The 14751-nt window shown below is 40.9% G+C and overlaps 1 protein-coding gene across 2 annotated transcripts; it reads left to right on the forward strand.

Moving 5' to 3' along the window:
* Positions 1–435: 435 nt before the first annotated feature.
* Positions 436–13292, forward strand: TRMU (tRNA mitochondrial 2-thiouridylase). 2 transcript variants are annotated; one of them, XM_059816424.1, is made up of 11 exons: positions 436–520; positions 996–1161; positions 3398–3504; positions 4066–4188; positions 6068–6240; positions 7195–7248; positions 7795–7861; positions 8683–8783; positions 9857–10001; positions 10248–10330; positions 11543–13292. In XM_059816424.1, exons 1-11 carry the CDS (start codon positions 436–438, stop codon positions 11687–11689), a joined length of 1251 nt encoding a protein of 416 aa, XP_059672407.1. In that variant the 3' UTR covers positions 11690–13292. The 2 variants fall into 2 exon arrangements, with proteins under 2 accessions (XP_059672407.1, XP_059672408.1); XM_059816425.1 differs by lacking the exons at positions 436–520; positions 10248–10330 and having other exon boundaries at positions 1003–1161; positions 11543–11596.
* Positions 13293–14751: the final 1459 nt, after the last annotated feature.

A 14751-nucleotide genomic window follows, 5' to 3' on the forward strand; every position in this document is an offset into this window, starting at 1 on the left:
AGTGGGGAAGGTTGTGGGCCAGAAAGCTCTTCTGATTTTTCCACCCTTCTGGTTCGTTTAACAACGTATTGTCTCTCCCCCACAGCCCCTGCCCTACCCCTCCTGCGCCCATTGCCCTGAAGCCCCCTTCCCTGCCCGGAGAGGTGCAGGCCGGCTGCGTGGCACCGAACAATGCAGTGAGGGCGGGTGGTGGTGGGGGGGAGCACACCGAGAGTGCTCCCGGTACGCGCCTTTATAAGCGAGCAGGCGGTAAACGCGAGTGCCCAGGCTGCTGGTGGTGCTGCAGTAAGGGAAGGAACCTCCTGCTCGGCGCCGGAACCCCCGAGGGGCGCCGCGTTTCCCCCGAGCGCCGTTGGGCGGCGCACCGCCCCGGGCCGCGGCCGCCGGAAGCGGGGGGCGGGCGGCCGGAAGCAGCGGCGCTGCGGGGCGGGGGCCATGCTGGCGGCCGGGCGCCGCGTGGCTTGCGCCGTCTCCGGCGGGGTGGACAGCGCTGTGGCCGCCCTGCTGCTGCGCCGCCGAGGTAGGTGAGTGAGTGAGGGCGGCGGGGCCGGGGCCGCGCCTCACCTCACGGTCCCCTCTCGGCCTTCCTGCCCGGCCGCTCCCCGCGCAGCCGAGTCGGGCCGGCGCCTCCCCGCGCTCACCTGCCTCCTCCGGCCGGTGGGGCAGCCCCGCCTCGGGCAGGGCGCCTCGGGGAGCCGGCGCCTCGGGCGGCGGCAGCAGTGAGCGGTAGAGGAGGGGATGGGAGAAACTGGGAGTTACGAAATGTCATCGCGTTCGGTTGACAGAAGAGCTTGTTTTTATGTTGGCTGGTAGCTATAGAAAAAAACAGTCATAGAGTAACTGTACTGTAGAACTTTACAGGATGTTTGCTTAGTACAGGGCTACTTGCATCTTCTGCAGGAAGCAGTTATTCAAGCAAGGCTGGAAAAACACAGGTTTTGGGTCCAGGCTGAAGGAATTTAACTTCATAAGTCATTTTTACCTTCATTTCATAGGCTACCAGGTGACAGGTGTCTTTATGAAGAACTGGGACCCTCTGGATGAACAAGGAGCTTGCTCCATTGACAGAGATTGCGAAGATGCTTACCGCGTTTGTCAGAAGCTCGATATTCCTTTCCACCAGGTTTCCTACGTCAAAGAATACTGGAATGAAGTATTCAGGTAGAAACACGTTTAAAATAGGTGGTCTCTCCATATATTAGTGTAGTACTATGTTACTGTAAAAAGTGAGGATGGACAGATAATGGGCAACAGCAATTTATTGGAGTATTATCAGTGCTAAGAGAAAGCACTGAAGCCTGTTAAATATCGGAGGAATTATTTTTTCTCTCATATTTAAGATCAGAATTTATAGGTTGGTTTTAATATGTTTGTTATTTTTGAAATTAATAGGAGATTTCTCCCTAGTTACTTTGAGTGTGTAGCAATTGCTTTGTTATGGCTCATTTCTTCTGCTTCCCTCATACTGGCCCAACCTTACTGCAATTTGAGAAAAAAATGTTTAATGGGGTGCTATTATTGTCTGTGTGTCTAATTTATGTAGTGCATTTTACATTAATATGTACTGAACCCAATTTACCACAAAGTGATCATGAACTAGCCTTGCTTCTTTAAACTTATAACAAATTTGAAACTGTTCTTTAAAGAGGGTGTTCATATTTTCTGTGAATTTGTTCCACTTTAAGGGAAGAACGTTCTACACAGGGAAAGCTGAGAGTTTTTCTTGGTAGGCAGGAGAAGAAGGGAAGTACTGGTATAACAACATAATTTATTTTTTATGCAGTCAACATAAGTACACAAAAGTTGTTCCCTGATCTTCATCATCCCCCTTTAAATAGTGCTGTTGTTACCTTGTCTTAGAAGAAACTGAGGAATAGCTTCATGCTATTTCTACTTCATGTTGAGATGACATCAAGCTGAGCACAAAACTTTTGTGCAGTCAGTGAAGACAACAGCCCTATCCTGGGAAAGTTCACTCCATTTTTCCATCCCGGTGTGAGAGAATAAATAAATGTTACCAAAACTCTTGAGGGGTGTCTGTGAATGTCAGTGAATCAAAGATCGTAGAAGATCACCTTTTCTTTTGCTTCTCATCATTTCTTAGTACAGTGTTCCCAAACAATCTGTTGCAAGTGTCTTGGTTTGTTTCAGAATCCTTTTCTCTTTACTGTCATCACTGACCTTGAATTTACTCCTCCTCTGGATCTCTCTTTAAAGGGTTATTCGTCAAAAAACCACCTTCTATCAAGAGAACTATTCCAGGTCTTGTCTTTCCCATGGTTTGTGCAAATTCTCTCTGATGTAAACATCTGAAACAGATTCAGTAGGCATCCTGCATTGCCTTTTCTCTGGTTCTGTACTTGAAGTTCTGAACTGATGTGAGCCTGGCTTTATGCTGAGTCTTTTATAAAGCTTCCAGTGTACTGTTGCAGTATTTACAGAGGAGTAGTGTGTTATCGAAAGAGTACAGTGCTGAGCCAGCAAGAGGGAGGCAGCTCTGGGTAGACCAAGGTGATCTAATTATTAATACGAATTGTTGAATTCAGAACTGTTAAAAAGGAGTTAGACAAAATAAAAGATATGTTGCTTTATTTTCTATTTATGAATGTAATGTATAGACAGTAAGGAAAAAGCAATTGATTCTGTTTCAGATGGTGAAAAGTAAACGCAAATACTATGGTTGCTGGTGTTCTTTTAAATGCAGTCTATGCCTTCAGTCCCTCTTAACTTCAGTGACTACTGAGGACAAGCAAAATAATGCAGTGATCAGGCCTTTTGATATCTCAGTGCATCACTGTATGCTGGTTTAATTTCATTAGTTATTATTTCAATGTTTTCAAGTAAATAATGCTAAGCTCTTTAATTACGCGACAGTGTAAAACTACAACATGACTTTGAGAAACTACTTTAATTTCTTGACGGGAAAAAAAAGACAGGAAAAAAATCTCTATAAAATTAAGCCCTATGACTGCTTATGGTGACTTTATTGCAGATTAAGTTATTGTGGTTTCAGCTGAGACACAGTAACTCCTGGTGTATGCTCCACTGAACTGTCACTTTGAAAAATTAAATAGGGTTGTTTAATTTTGAAAGTAAGTATTTTGTAAGAGATGAGTAGGATGTGCACAGTGGGCAGCTGTGTCTCCCCTGAGGGAGTATTAATTTAATAAAACAGGTTACAAGATTGTGAGTGATCATTCGACCATGTCCTCAATGCACTTTGGGGAAAACCTTCCAAGCATTGTTTTTTACAGGTTAAAATGGGTGTTTTATCTCTTACATAAAATGCTTAGTATGACTGGCTCTTAAGTTCTCATGTTTAAACAGATCATTCAGTCTCGTGTAGTATTACGCAGTGCTCATGATTTTGATATACATTTGAATATTTATTTTACAGTGACCTCTTAAAAGAGTATGAATTGGGAAGGACTCCTAATCCTGATATTGTGTGTAACAAGCACATCAAATTCAACTACTTTCTTCATTATGCTATGGATAACCTTGGTAAGGCATTTTCAGGTGTGTCAGTACAGAGTGTGTGCTGTGGAAATGCTTAAAGGATACAAACTCTTGAAAAGGTGGGGAAAAACATGAGTTCATATGCATGCCTAATTCACATATCTCTGTGGCAGTGTTTTAATAGTTGCAAAGTATTTGGTTTTAAGTTTGCTTTTACGTATAGTATCATAGAATGGTTCAGGTTGGAAAGGACCTTTAAAGGTCATCTAGTGCAACCACCCTGCCATGGGCAGGGACATCTTCCACTGGATTAGGTTGCTCATATGCAGGAACAGATTTAATTCAGGGACATACATTGACCTGACCGTTAAGTTTTACATTCTTAGGTGGTCCTTAAAGTACAAAAGCACAAGTGCTGGCATGCTGATGAATAGCTTACATTATTTAAATAGCAGGAGCACGGTTGTTGTCAGTATAAGACTTCTCTATACATTTTTTTTCCTTTGTTGCTTTCTGCTTTTCTTACCGGATGTTTGTAATACTCTTTTAGATTGTGAATTTTAAGTATGTGCCTTTGTGTTTTGTTTTTTTTTTTTCTCTTGATAGGAGCAGATGCAATTGCTACTGGCCATTATGCTAGGACCTCACTCGAGGATGAGGAAGTGTTTCAACAGAAACATATTAGAAGACCACAAAGACTTTTCAGAAACCGTTTTGAAGTTAGAAATAGTAAGTGGTTTCCTCATTTCGTATTTCGTCCTAGAGATGAAAGAGAAATTTCAACTATATTTGCTGTCACAGAATCAGGGAAGTTTGTTACCTTACACACAGTGATTCCCATTTAAACCCCAGCCTTTGTATAGAAGGTTGATTGTGCAAAACAGGGGATTTACATTACTGAAAATTACCCTGACTAGTCAAGTATTACATTTTCTATTTTAAGAGTTCTAATCTAAGAGGTAAGAATAAGCATTTCAGTAGTCATCAACGTTCTGGAGGAGCTGTAATGTGGATTAAGGAGACAGGGCTATTTTCTATACTCTTGAGAAGTATTCCCATGACTTACATAAAATCTTCTATTTTAGTATTTCTTCTATGTTAGGCGATGTATTCTTTGGCTATTCAGTATGTAGTATTGATAGATCTCATCATGGGTGTATGTTTAAGTAGAATTTTAGAATTAAGGCTCTGAAACATTAAAATTAATAACATACTTTTACACAGTAATTGGACTGTATATTGTTTTACTGGAAAAAAATCAGATTTTCATTCAGTAATTCAACTATTCTGCCTTATTTCTCTGTTCTGCTATAGAAGCCTGATTTTCCCAGGCAGATCAAGGTTCTGTCTACACTGCAATTGAAAAGTGCCAAGTGCAGCATGTGCAGGCATTTTTAAGGCTACGATTATCAGATCAGCAAAGGTACTAGTAGCGTAGTGTAGGTTTTGCTCTTCACTTTAATAGTCTGCCTGTGACTGTACATAATCAGAGGTTGATCTCTGCACCACAGTGGTTTTGTTGTTACCAGTACCTGAGCTAGCTTGATTAATGCTGTTTTGGGTATGTCTCTGCATGGCGCTATCATAGCTTGGATGGCAATGTAGAGATTTCCCAAATAGCTCTGTAGTGGCCCGTAATGCAGTAAAGTAACTCAGATACAGCTGTGCTGTATAATGAGAAACATACTATACCCAAAGGGAAAGAAACTTGCAATCTACCGCTATGCAAAGCTGCTGTGGTGGTGTTTTTGTGTTACAGCTTCCCTGCTTTCATTTGTTTTTTTCTGGATTTAAAGGTGTTTATTTGTTTCTTTGTTTTAATTTTATTTCTGGAAAGTTGAAATGTTCCCAGTGGGACCAGCGGTCTATACTTCTGACAGGCTGTGATTCACAGTTGTAGTATTTTGTGATGTTCTAAGCAGGCTTCCTGTCCTGTTACTGAGATTTTGTATTATCAGTTGTGTCTGTACTGCTGTCCTGTAGTTAGTGTTCATCTGAGTTGAGAAACACAGCAGTAGAGTTTGTACAACATCAGAGCTATTAGCTCTTAAAGAGAGTGGACAGAACATGACTGAAAAACTATACCAATTCTATTTCATCTGGGCGATCAGAAGACTTAATGTATTTTATAGAAAAAAGTCAAACTCTCCTGACTATTGGGAATAACTGCTGATTGTTCGAACCATTAATTTGTAGCAGTATGATTTCAGGGCAAAACTGAATGGTGGTTTTTTTTTTTTTTTAAGAACAGTGTACTCTAAGATATTTGAATGTCCATTCTCTCTTTCACATGAAGTGTGAAAGGTTTTTTTGTATTTCATATTGTTGACATTCTTGCCAGTGACGTGCAGTAGTGTAATGGATGAGGCAGTGCAAGACTTTGCAAGATTCTGTGTTGTACAAAATCAGAATCTTTCTAGATCTTTTTAGTGGTGAGAAAATGCCCAGACATTTTCAATTAGATTTTGAAAAACTTGAAAAATGCTGTCTTTAACATGTGTTTGGAAATAATAAAACTAAAATGTTGATTGTCAAACAAAATACCGAAGGAAGTTGAACTATTAAAGGGGGTTATGTTGAGATGCTTTATGTGTTCGTTACTTTGCAGCTGTGAAACTCCTTCAAGGGGCTGACCTTTTTAAGGACCAGACCTTCTTTCTCAGTCAGATCTCGCAGGATGCTTTGAGGAAAACCATTTTCCCTTTAGGGGATTTAACAAAAAGTTTTGTAAAGAAGATAGCAGCAGAACATGGCCTTCATCATGTGCTAAAGAAAAAAGAGGCATGGTAACACTTAAACTCTTTTGATTTGTATTTCTCTCTAAAATAGACTTTCCTAAACTTTTTGAACTTCAATCTGTGACAACTCGGCTGTTTCCGAGCACCATAATAGAATAGGTTGGGAAGCAGTTTTGTAGCTGTCTGCTTGCTTAAAAGGACTTTTATGAGCTTGTGGTTAGTTGTGTATTCTAGCTTGCAGATAATTTGTCTACCATTGTACCTCAGAAGAACTAAGGTGAAGGTGAATGTGTTAGGATGCTGTGAGCCTTAAGGAAAGCATTCTCTGTCACAGCAGGTGAGAAGCCTTTGATCTTTATTTTCCATAGCTTATGAAGGCTCCCTCACTATAATTGTTTTTCAATATGTCTTTATAGAAATTGGATCATACTGTTTCTCCACAGTTACTCTTTTAAAAAAAAAAGTTCTGTTTCTCTGAGAACTAACACTTCATGAGTTGATCCTAAAAATGTAATGCAGGCCACAATTGCATTGCTGATGTTGTCTTGATTGCTTTTAATATTTATATTTGTCCGCTGTAACTGGGTGTTTGAAGAATGTTGGCAGTAACTGAAAGGAAAAGGAAAGCCTATTTGTTTTTTTGACAGCTATACCATTACTATATAATTTGTGTTACTTTTGTACTTCAATCTGAAGGAGGGTTCTGTTTTTCATATATATACAATACAGTCACCAAAGTTAATGTATTTATTTATTGATCGTGTGTTCTATTTCCTATTATTTCTCTTCTTTTCTGTGCTTATGGCTCTCACCGATACTGTATAGAATTAGTTTACTTATGTTGGAGCAGATGTTTTGGTTTTGTTTATTTTATGAGATGCCTATGATGGTTTGGGATACATGGCAGGGGGGGAATCCATCTTGGACAGATAATTAATAGGCATGATTTCAAATGTTTCTCTGCTTTTACAGATTCAATACCATGTTTCCTTTTCAGAGTATGGGAGTCTGTTTCATTGGTGAAAGGAACTTTGAAAATTTCCTTCTTGAGGTGAGTAACATTAAATCTATGACAATCTATGTTCTGTTCTGGTTTTCAGTAGTAATTTACACTGTCTACAGAAAAATCTCCGACAGCTTGTGGCCCACATGAAGTAGCAATGTCCCATCTCCCTTTGCAGTCCCAAGCCCTCCCAGAAGCTAATGCCAACAGCCTGTAGGAAGTATCTTGCCCCTCCACCAGCGAACAGTCAGTCCCTTTCTGTAGCAAAAGGAGTGTGTGAACTTGCACTCCTGTGCCTGCCAGGCTCTGACAAGGGGTTGGGATGTGAGAGGGGCAGATGGCTGAATCCTGCTGTCCCCTGGCATAAGTGAGGATGGGGGGAGTGAAGCACAGAAATACTGCTTATAGGGACTGCCCTTCCTACTTTTCTCTCTAAAGCAGCATCAGGGAAGAGACAGTAAGCTGCTGAGGCAGAGTGTGTTCCTTGAAAAGGTGTTTTCCAACTTCAGGAGAACATAGTGACAGAACCTGAAATGAGCTGTGAGGGTTTACTGGGCCATCTTGTGACTTAAACAATCTCTTCCTATTTGGTAGTATTTAGAACCTCAACCAGGTAACTTTGTTTCCATTGAAGATAAGAAGGTGATGGGAACACACAAAGGTAATTGGCTAACCCACCTTAATGACTGCTTTTAGATAAATGGAACAATACTGCTTGTATTTGGAGGGACAAGTTTTGTGACATTCCAGACCAGTTACAGGTTTTTCCCAGTTTGATAAGTCTCATAATTGTGGAAAACTGGCTTTATACAATAGTAGAGCCTTGAACTACAACTGATTCTTGATTATTTGTTCCATGTTGCAAGAAAGTAAATGATAATTATTAGGGTTACTCTGTTGATACTAAGTGGTTGTTAATTTAATACCAAGAGACCATTGTTCGTTTAATTCTTTCAGAATGACTGTGCTTCAGTTCCAGATTGTTTAGTAGCTAAACTTTGCAGAAAAAATACATAATGCAGCTCAGTGGTGCACAGCAGGACATCACCGAACATGGTCAGCTTGCCTTCTTTCCTTCTGTGTATCCTTTTCTCTCTCCTCAGTTCTAGCTGCCAGAACTGAGTTTCTCTCCCAAGTAGCGTATGGAAGTATGATGTTCTACTAGTACATAAAAGTAAGGGAAACTGGTAAGACTGAGTGGTAGCAAAACCACAAATTGAAGCTGAAATAAAGAAATGTTTGTCTTTTATAAACCCTAAGAATACCACAATTGAAACGGATTAGTTTGAAATTATGTGCTTCAGGTACAGATGAAAACTTCAAGTAGATGTTACTTTAGTTTGTAGTTGGCACACGTCTCTAAGACAACTTGGTTCATTATTCTTTGTTTAGCGGTAAAGTTTTGGGGAAATAATTTTAACATTTTTCTGAAAGTAGAAGATTAAAGGTTGCTAGCAGCATTACATTTTCATATTTCTTTAGGTTGGTTCCTCTACACAATAGGCCAGAGGGCTAGACTAGCAGGCCTGAAGGATGCTTGGTTCGTTGTAGACAAAGATGTCAGCACTGGAGATGTCTTTGTGGTGAGTTCATTAACACTGATATTGCAAATGACTAATGCAAGCATTTTGTGACTCCTGCTCTACGGAATGTGATTCTAACCTGGGCAGAATTCTTGGCTTTCCTCTTGGGGGGAACAAGAATCAACTAGTGCAGTATCAGCAGATTTGAAACATCTTGTCCAAACTGGCTTTTCTTGAGTAGAAAATTGTTTTAGATTTTGGCATAGAACTTTTCCAAACAAAGGGCAAATACTGAAAAAAATCAGCCAATCTACTGAGCTCTCATTTTCTACTCTAAAACATGAATTTTTTATTGTAGTTATTATGACACAGTATATAAAATGTGTATTATCTTGGTTTATTATGTGTTACTAGTTTCTTTTTCTAGTAAAAGAAGTAGTAGCCAGTAATACAGTTTTATTGTTTTGAAAATTGAGGCAGAATATATATATAAAATACTGCAAATCATTTATATCTTGATGACTAATCATATGAGATGACTGGGAGTTCTGCAGCTTGCTAGCATTGTTAATGTTTCTAGCTGTCCATGCAGTTGTTACTCTTATTTGATACTGATGTGATTATAATGAGGTGTTCTGCTACTTGTTGATGCGCCTGGGGGGAAAAAATCACAATCAAAAGAGTTGAGAGGAAACAGGCAGGACCACTAAGAATTTTTTTTTTTTATGCCCTACATTAAGGTTGTGTGTGTGCATTGCCTTTGGGGAGGTGTTGAGTTGAGAAATTGGAGAAGAGGGAGGTAGCATCTTGTTGAGGTAGGATAAGGAAGGCAGTAGACATCTGAACTCAGCCTGAAAAAGGCAGAAATACGATTGGAGAAAAAAAGAATACAAGAAGTGACATGACTCTGAGATGTAGAAGACTGACAAATAATTCAGGCTTGCTTTAGCCTATTTTTTTCATTAAAGGCTTCCACCTGGAAGCTGATTAAGTGCTAATAAATGCTTGCTTTCTTACTCATTTTGCGTTCATTTTGATGTGGCTTGATGCTTCTTCTATATTTCATGCTTTGCTTCACAAGTTATACACTCTCTGGCAAAAACATCAGCATTAAATAAATGTTGTATTTTAAGGCACCAACAACAGATCACCCTGCTCTGTACAGAGACCTATTGCGGACAAACCGAGTGCACTGGATAGCAGAGGAACCTCCTGCAGAGCTCATTAGAGATAAAATGATGGAATGTCATTTCAGGTTTCGGCACCAGATGGCACTGGGTAATCAAACCTTGTTTTGTTTTTTGTTTTACTCAGTTTCTGAGACTGTGGTAGTGTGTTTGGTGTAGTTTTGCAGAAATAGTTGAAATGTTTTGGCTTGCCTTTCTGTTTCTGTAGTGTCTTTATAAAACAATTCTGTGTAGTAATATCTTGACTTACATCTGTTTAACCTAGTGATGAAGATTTTTCTTTTTTAATGTGAACATAAGGATTAACTGGCAGATGTTTGGCCATTTTCTGCTCTAGTGCCTTGTGTGCTGACTCTAAACCAAGATGGAAGTGTGTGGGTGACGCTAGTGAAGCCAGCAAGAGCTATCACACCTGGACAGGTAAGTTATTAGAAGTTATTTTCTTTCCTTTTTTGTGTTTTGGCTTATCTAGCTGATAAAACAGAGTAGTGTTTTTATTAGCTGGAGCAAAATAGTTATTTTTTTGCATGTGAGAGCCGTTAGCTCTATTTTGACTATTCATCAGCTATTTTGAAGGAGATTGTTTCTTGTTTTAAATGCTCTGTTATTCATATAGTCTGTGAAACTGGCTTGCAAGTTTTAGAAATACACGAAAACATCTCTTGTAATCAATTGTATATGCAGAAATGGAATCTGTTGTTGTCTTCAAGAATAGATTTTAAAAGGCATTAGTTTGGTAACTGGCTGCTTAATACGGTTTTAGTGTTCAAATTTGTTTAGTGAGGATCTATGTCCAGTGAATTTCATTGTCCCAGAATAGTACTGAGAAGAGGTAGTGATGCCTTTTAACACCGCTAATAAAAAGATACTCCGTCACATTGTAAACCAGTGGTTCTCAAGCATTTTCTGCATGCCCTCTCCCAGCATATGTTCTACCCTCCCTCTTCCTCCCCAAAACTTGGGGGCCCATGGGACACATCAGGACAGAAATTGTCTAAGAACTATTCATAATGGAGAGAGGGATACACTTAAGAGAAGTGAGCTGAGAAGACTTCCAGCCAGAGCTGATGATAGGCATGAGAAGCCCCTGACCTGCCCCAAGCTGCTGAGCCTGTAACCAGGCTCTTTACAGCAAGGTAATGAGATGAGACAAGGCCAGGAGGTCTGTGCTCCTCCTCTCCTGCAAGAACCTGCTGAGCACATCAGGGATCCCCAGTCGCTTCCTTCCAGATGGCCTGCTCCCGTAGTCCTTGGTCCCCTTCTTATTTTGAGAAGTGCTGCTGTAGCCTGGGCACAGTTGTCTGGGGAAGGTCCAATGAAGATGCAGATGATGGTATGTATGTCGTCCCCTTTGGGAAAGGAAGCTTTCCAGCACAATCCATTCCACCTCAGTAACTGAAGAGTTTTGAGATAATCTTGTAGAAGTTCATGATGGAATTTCCACCAACATGTTTATATTTACAGTCACATGAGCCAGCAAATCCTTTGTGGTTTTTTATTTTTTTTTTAAAGATTTAGTCAGAACAAATATAAACGAATACACTCACTGTCCAGCAGGTCTTGCACAGCCTGCAGTTGCTCACCATGCCGTTTTCAGCTGCTGAAAAGACTCTCCCTGTGTTTATCTCCTAGTTTGCCGTGTTCTACAAGGGTGACGAGTGCTTGGGCAGTGGGAAGATCCTAAGGATGGGCCCATCGGTGTATACCATGCAACAGGGCAAAAACCGAGAGGAGGGTCCGAAGAAGGAAGAGATTGACAAGATAGAACCAGCAACGTAACACGTGGGTTTGTTTATTGAAAAACTTTGGAGAATTTGCTGCCTGAGAATAATAATAATGAACACATTTTTTGCTGATCTGTATGTTCTGAAGGTCAGTTGGCCATCGAGTCCCAGCTCTTGACTGTTAGCACTGAGCAGGTTTAAAAGTAGAGCCACTTTGGTATAATTTTACTGGACTGGTTAGTGATATTTATGTTAATATGTATCAAGGGATGTCTTAAAGTTGTTCTGTAATAGTAGTTACACATACAAGAATTTTAATATAAAAATCATGTTTGAAATCATGAATCTATCTTTTATGCGTAAGTGAAATACTTTTTTTTCTTACTTGAAGATACCTGTCCCTAGGTAAAGTACCTGTGTTGTTTTACAGTAAATGTATGTTTGTGCTTTGAACTCTGGAAAAGGAATGATACTTAAGTTCAGCATTTTGAATGAACTCCAAGCAACAGATACTTATTTTTCAGTTTATATAGTTTTCTAAGAAATGCTTTAGATTCTTAAGATGTATTGAGTAGTGGTTTCAGATGTTTACGTAATTCAGAATTACAAATCTAGGGGCTTAAATTGTTTAATTTTTTCACACAACTGACTAATTTTTTGTTAACTGCTGAGGGCAGAGATTATTTGGTTTGTCTCGTGGAGAAGAGAATGCATTGTTGTGCTTCAGGAAAATGCAAATTCGTGTGCATTTCCTTATTATGATCTAACTTAATATGGACCTGATAATAACTGGATCTTACCATGTGTCAAAATGGAGTGGTATTAGGAAGAGCTGAATACCCCTGTCCAAATTATCTATGACTGTAAGGATTGGGTGCATACTGAGGACACCCTAAGCTTATAATAAAACTTTATTACAGCAAGTCAACAAAAATCAATTCCTGTCTTTCAACATGGTAGTAGAAGGTAACTACCTGAAGAGCAGCTGTTGAAGAGGATGACTTTCCAGATGGGTATAGAATTTTGAGATTTGCATGTAATTTGGGTGGTAGGAAAGCTGTACCATGAATAGATCTTTTCAGCAGATCTGAAGGCTTGGATTACATGTACGTCCTTTTGTGTTGTCTTAGTATCTTCTAAGAATTCCTTTTACTTCTTCTGGTAAGAAAAGTAAAAGGTAGTCTCTTTTCTTCAAAATGTGGAAGTAAAAGGGGAAGAAGCCACTCTTCAGTGTCTACTTGCTACTCTGGCAAAGTTAAAACACTCAGTTCAGAGAGCACTATGGTAAAAACCTGGACTGTTAAAATCTTCTGTATTTATTTGACAATACAGTAGAATATGCTTGCAAGGGGAGAAAAGCCATCCTTTTTCACTGGTGCCAAAATCAATTAAATTTAAAAGTATGTCTTCAGAGTGTCTGTCATGTACAGGTTAACTGTAAGGACTGTTCACGCTTCCCGTCAACTCCTGATTTGTGTTAGGTTAGTTGTGTTATGGAACCTGGTCATTACTTTTATGTGGTTTTTATAATGTTTTCCTTATCTTTCCTGAAATTTTTGTCTTTGCAAAATGTGGAATTAATTACTAAGGAGTTAATGCTCCACGTTGTTCTCATCCGAGTTTTCCAGTAAATGTCCCAAATAAAATCTTCACAAATGTTTTGTGTTATACTAGTGTGGTTTTTATTACTACTTCCTCTCACAACACTCCCAGGTATGTTTGTTGTTTAATACAGTACTGGTAGAGGTAGGTTCAGCTGTGAGGGCATGAAAAAGGACATAGCCATTTCTGTGTCTTAAAAATTCACTTTCTTTTAAAATTCACAGAATTGCAGAGGTTGGCAAAGACTTCTGGAAATCATCTAGCCCAACTCCACTGCTCAAAGCAGGGGCAACTAGAGCAGGTTGCTCAGGGCTGTGTTGTCAGATTTTGAGTATCTCCAAGAATGGAGACTCCACAACCTGCACTGATGAGATCCCTCTGAGCCTTCTCTTCTCAAGGCTGAACAGCCCCAGCTTTCTCAGCTTCTTGTATGACAGATGCTCCAGTCCTCCCTCATCAGCTCCTCCGTATGTGTCAGGAAGTTATCAGCACTCCAGAGACTTCCTGGGCTGCTTGTGCCTTTGTGTTGTCCCTCCAGCAGGTATCAGAGTGGTTTAAGTCCTCCATGAGGACCAGGGCCTGCAAACATGAGGTTTCTTCCAGTTGCCTTCCTGATCACATGGTCTGTAGCAGACACCTACAGCGATGTCACCCATATGGATCGCCCCTCTAATCCTAACCCACGTTCTCAGCTGGCTTATTGTCCACCCCCGGGCAGAGCTCTGTGCTGTCCTGCTGACGCCTCACATCCAGGATGAGTCCCCTGCCTCCCCTTCCACTCCTGTCCTTCCTGGAGAGCCGGTACCCATGCATGGCAGCAGTTTGGCTGTGTCAGCTGTCCTAACATGTCTTTGTGATCCCAATGTGATCGACACCTGCAACTGCACACAGACCTAATTCCTCGTGTTCCACACGCTGCATGTGTATTGTGCGGGCACTTCAGAGGGACATCTAGTGAGGGCCCTTCTGCCTGTTTTGTTGTTTTCAAGGTCTCCCCTGCCTGGTTCACCCTGCTGCCTTAAGCTTGCCAACCCAGTCCACCCTGGGTCTCCCTGTGACATCCTGGCTCCAAGTGCCTGGTGAGCAGCAAACCTCCCCAGACACCAGGTTGGGTCAGCAGCTGGAGCTTCTGTCACCTGTGCCAGGGAGGGTCCTGCTGCTGTCACTCTGCCTGTCCCTCCTTCGGTATAGTGGCGTGTTGGGGCTCTCAAGGCTGCAGGGTTTTGGGGAAGATCAAATTAATCTCTCCCTTGTCACCTCTGATGTGGCCCAGGCTGCTGGCCTCCTGCCACAGACCCCGGGTGACGCAGACCCTTGACCAGTGCCCACCTCCTGCAGGCAAGGACCCCAGCTCTGCCGGGACTGGGGGGCTGCAGGGGCTCCTCAGGAGCTTGGTCTGAGTTGAGGTCACTGTTGACATTTCCTCATTCTTCAAAAGAGTGTGAGTTACTGGTTTTTAAAGTGCTAAAGTTGCTGGGTAGATACTGCTGTGCTTGCCACCACCTGGAAATGAAA

This window comes from Gavia stellata, chromosome 4, assembly GCF_030936135.1.
Source record: "Gavia stellata isolate bGavSte3 chromosome 4, bGavSte3.hap2, whole genome shotgun sequence".
NCBI classification, from domain to species: Eukaryota; Metazoa; Chordata; class Aves; order Gaviiformes; family Gaviidae; genus Gavia; species Gavia stellata.

Coding starts and splice junctions, on each gene's coding strand:
- TRMU (XM_059816424.1), top strand. CDS start 436: ATGCTGGCGGCCGGGCGCCGCGTGGCTTGCGCCGTCTCCGGCGGGGTG. Junction 4,189..6,067: donor CCGTTTTGAAGTTAGAAATA/GTAAGTGGTTTC, acceptor GTTACTTTGCAG/CTGTGAAACTCCTTCAAGGG. Junction 8,784..9,856: donor GCACTGGAGATGTCTTTGTG/GTGAGTTCATTA, acceptor TTGTATTTTAAG/GCACCAACAACAGATCACCC.